General features: G+C 36.3%; 1 protein-coding gene across 1 annotated transcript; it reads right to left on the bottom strand.

Annotated features, from left to right (window-relative positions):
• Nucleotides 1-357: 357 nt before the first annotated feature.
• Nucleotides 358-3,980, bottom strand: LOC107839587 (acyl-CoA-binding domain-containing protein 4; the record flags this gene model as incomplete). The annotated part of the gene is given in 7 exon segments (XM_047402206.1): nucleotides 358-540; nucleotides 706-789; nucleotides 1,567-1,655; nucleotides 2,494-2,608; nucleotides 2,703-2,829; nucleotides 3,205-3,344; nucleotides 3,919-3,980. Coding segments are annotated over 7 exon segments (800 nt in total), but the record flags the coding sequence as incomplete, so codon positions are not given.
• Nucleotides 3,981-4,602: the final 622 nt, after the last annotated feature.

The raw sequence follows: 4,602 nt of genomic DNA, 5'->3' as shown, positions 1-4,602 counted from the left end.
ACAATGGGTTAGATCTATTCTTTGAAGGGATTCAATTAATCAGAGTTGAGAACTTCAAGAGAGTTCAATGCTTGAAACGCACATCCATTCACCTACTAGATTAAGGAGAACTAACTCGTTACTTGAAAAGCACGTCCTTTCACCTACTAGATTAAGGCATGCATATTTATTTTCTAATCAGAGTACAAATCGTATCTGGACTTTGACATCCAGCTTTATAGACCGACATACCTGCTGTCTTAAAGAAAGAAGTTAACCAAACTAAACTGAAGGTCTGTTTCTTAAGCCAAGTAACCAAACTAGCATCCATATCACTATCAATTAATGCAAGATAACATATTTGAGATATCATAATACCATTGGTTCAGACTCAATGTTGTCCATCACGATTTCCCTGATTTTTCCTTCTTGGACTGTTGCAATATCTGACTCCAAATCCCTGGTGGCATTAGTAGCATTTTGCATTGCTGAAACACTATCAGGTACAGGAGTCTCCATAGATTGCAAAGTTGATTTGTGGCTTGGTTTCAGTACATTGATCTTACAAAGAATAAGCAAAGCCACAACAAGTTATATTAAGAAGTCATAACAGGGATAAAGAAACCAAGCAACCCACTAGCTGCCATATAGGTCTGATCTGAGAGTGGAAAGGTGAAAGAGAAAAGTTCATCTGTACCAGCAAAGGAGAATCATTAGCAACCTCACCTCATTACTATACCGTCCATTGTATCCCCCAAAAGAAACTAGGATATCTTCACCATTATATGAACACAACACCAAACTCAATCCCTGTTGACAAAAGAATTATTTTAATTCACAATTAATTAAGATTTTAGTATTCAGATATACAGAAACATAATATCAAACTTTGCATATGCTCAGACCTAACATGCCATAATTTATTAACGGAAAATCCATACAATCCCAAGCCAGTAATATACATTTCAGTCTCATATGATGAGTAAGAACAACAAAATAGTCTTGCTCTAGTTCATCAAGAGTTCCAACAATTTTCAGCATTGTTTCATTGTTGTACACATCAGTTTCAGAACAGTATCATTCATGATTCAACCATGACATATACCCGTTTAGGTGTAAGCTAAAGTAACAATTAGAGTAAGCTAGAGAAACAATTAGAGTGATACTATGGTCAATTTGGATTTTAGTCAAACTTGTCTTCAGCACCCACGGAATATCAGGAATGAAGGATATCAGACAATACAACTGCTCATGAACTTTGATGGATAATCTTCTGCAAGTCGAACTCCACAGCCTCAACTCACGTTGATGCATATCACAGATTAGATCAGAGTGTTGACCATATTCAAGAACAGAAACTGAGGCCAATATTAAGGAGAAGAAAGCATGACGAAAAGCTACATGCAGAATATCAATATTACAGACAACAAGCTCAAATTAGGATAGTCCAATCAAGATAACTTCTAGTTCACCATCACTATAATAGACAAAAGAAGGCTTTGTAGCCTAACCACCAAATGCTTAATTATAAGAAAATAAACTAGTTGGTGGTTTAAAAACCCAAACAACAGTCGGAACATTAAATACCTCACTAGCAAGAGGAACACGCCCTTGTACAGTTGTTACGATGGACCAACCCAGTGTAGACATGTTGAGAACAACAGTTTCAGAGACCCCTGCAGTAAGTACAAAAGAGGGAAAATAGAATAAATACATGAAGTTTGGCACTGGTTGACAAAAATTAACAATTTTGAAGGAAGATTAAATTCACAGAATCGCCAACATCATGTAATGTCCTCCTATCTGGATAAGCATAATTTATCCAGATTAAACATTATGGAACCACTCGTACTGCAGCAGCACAAAGACCAAAAAAGTGCAGTTGAATCGGATCTGCTACCTTTCATTGCATTGCAGAAGCCCAAATTCTACCATAAATCACACTCAACACAGCTTATTATATGATTTGAAATTAGAATTTGCTTCCTTTCACATGACACTACCTTGTGAAAAAAGGGTTGCACAATTAACCATTTCTACCTTCTCCTGGGAGAGAATTATAAAAAGGAAATTACACCCAGCCTCGAAAAGAAGGAATTTGATTGATTGAATGATTACAGAATTGGTTACTTTTCTTATAAGATTAAGCCCTTCAGATGTAATATCAAAGAGGTTTACAAGACTGTCTTGGTTCTTTATATCAAGGCATAATATGAGAATTTAAGCTGTGACAGCTAAAATTCGAAAAAAGGTAAATAAAACGTTGAAGATATGCATGTCAACAATAACTCCGTTTTAGATTTGAAGTTCTAACTTGTATCATCAGCCCTTGCTGAAGGAAAGAGAAAAGTAAAAGATCCTAAAATAAACGACAGTGAGAAGTTTCGTTGATGCAAATAACACAGCAAGCACTTAGTAGTTAGTACTACTTGCCATTTACTGTTCTCGAAAATAAAAATAGGAAGTTAGAATTGTTGTGATCCCAAGTAAATTGGTAAGAAGACAAATGCATACCACTCTTATTGTTGCCTCCACCAGTAATAAACCAATTCTCTCCAACTGTCACACCAGCATGGCCAGCACGTGGACTTGGTATTTCACCCTGTTGAGTAGGCGTTGACCACTGCATCTACAAAAGTAGAACATAAAAAGATTACCCGTTATAAATAAAGAATCGTCTTGAGCACCTTTGCGACAATAAAAAACTGAATGCGCTATCTCACAGTTTGTAAATCAAGGACATGCAGATCATTGAAACAAGTAGCATGAGAGCCCCCGCCAAAAAGAAGAAGGTATCGCTCAGCATGTACTGCAGCAGCATGATCAGACCTTGGAGAAGGAGGCACCCCCCTACCAAAAGAAAAGAGCTAGGTGAATAAATAAGGATTCTATATAACATGAAATGCTACGACCACTAGGATATTGCACATTGATAAAGGTATATTGCCGCTAAGCACTTGCGGCGATAAGATTTCAAAGAGAAGATATTAAGAATATCATAAACCTATTAGTTTTTTTTTTACCTATCAGACTTTGACCATGGGAGATTGTACCTATGCACACAAACAGTAAGAGCAAGCTAGCCTGACAATGTATTCTCTTGTGAAAAGCGTAAACTTGTGACACAGACACATAGATGGAGATGAATTTGCTTGTACTTCAACAGGTAAGCAAGAAAGTATTAAGGGGAAACAAAGATGCTTAAACTTCCTGAAAGCATCTTACAATGTGTCCATTTCATCCCAGGTCATGGTTTCCAAGTCTAGAATGTGAAGATCATTCAAAAGAGATCGATTTGCATCTTGGCCACCAAATATGACTAAGCTTGTTCCTGCAGGGGTAACAGAATGACCTCCACGAGATAACTGCAAAAGCAAATGGGAATTTTATTTTTTAGTCAGATGAAAATACAGAATAATTAGTGTACTTATTTCATTATACTTGAAGTTAACATGGATAAGACCAAAGATGACCAATTCATGTTAAGCCCGCGCTATGTTTAGTTTGGGTGAAAAGGGGAAAAGCAGGATGAAGGAGTGAACATAGAGAGGTAAGAAAATTTTCTCTTGTTTGATAGAAGGAAGAAAAAGTGGAGGCAACTTCACTTCTCCATTTTCAAACTTTCCAACCTACCAAACAACTTTAACAAAATTATCAATACTTCATTTGGAAAGCAGACTAGTTATGTTCTCTCTCCTTAACCCAGATGTGAAAAATGACAAAAGAAATCATAAAAGGAAAGGTAATCCTGAAGGAATTCAAATAAAAGGAAAGGTAATTCTGAAGGAACTCAAATCTTAGGACTGAATGTATCGAAGAAAACAGCATTTTAGATAGGAAACATCAAGAAGGGGGAGTTATCTCAAAATCAGAAGCAGGGATGTCATGAAATTGAAGCTACTCAAAGGGGAAAGAGTATCATGACATAAACATACATACCGGTGGCTTTCCATAAGTCTTCAAGTTTGACCAAGTAAGCGTTTGCAGATCAAACACCCTAACTGGCAAATGAATGGAGCATAGCATTAAGCAGCAGAACAAAATATTCAAGTGAATAAGATTCTAAAAAATAGCTTTCCATCTATTGACAGCAATATTTCTCTAATTACCATTGGCAATTAAGATTTGTTATATAGAAAGTCATTAAGCAAGACCACCACAAAACACCGAAATGAAGCAATTCCTAGCCAAATACCTGAGCTATTGAATTATTTAATGTTAGCTACCATAATACCAAACAGAATAAATGGAGAAGTGCTACGAGTGCTATATGATAGGAAGATACCAAAGTGGAAAGCAAGTTCCATGGGACAATTGTGAAAGCAAAGTTATAGCAAAATGAATGTTGCACCTTTTCAAGGCTTTTGTAAAATGTGCATGCCAATATAAATAATCACATATGACTGAGGATGCAAAGATTAGAGCAGAGAAATAAGAGAAGCTATCTCAGAGAATCTGTCATGTCAGATGTAGACTTCCAATGCACAAGCCAATAGGTGCAAAAATTTAATCAGAGGTAACATGAAATGGCATAGACCTAAACTCCCAGGGAGAAAAGTTGTTACAGAAAACATACAATTTCTAAGAATCCAGCAGAAAATGGTGAAGCAAATGATCCAGATA

This window comes from Capsicum annuum, unplaced genomic scaffold (genome assembly GCF_002878395.1).
Source record: "Capsicum annuum cultivar UCD-10X-F1 unplaced genomic scaffold, UCD10Xv1.1 ctg1642, whole genome shotgun sequence".
Taxonomy (NCBI): domain Eukaryota; kingdom Viridiplantae; phylum Streptophyta; class Magnoliopsida; order Solanales; family Solanaceae; genus Capsicum; species Capsicum annuum.
The sequence above is the reverse complement of the archived record's forward strand: the minus strand, read 5'-3'. Positions and strand labels throughout refer to the sequence as shown.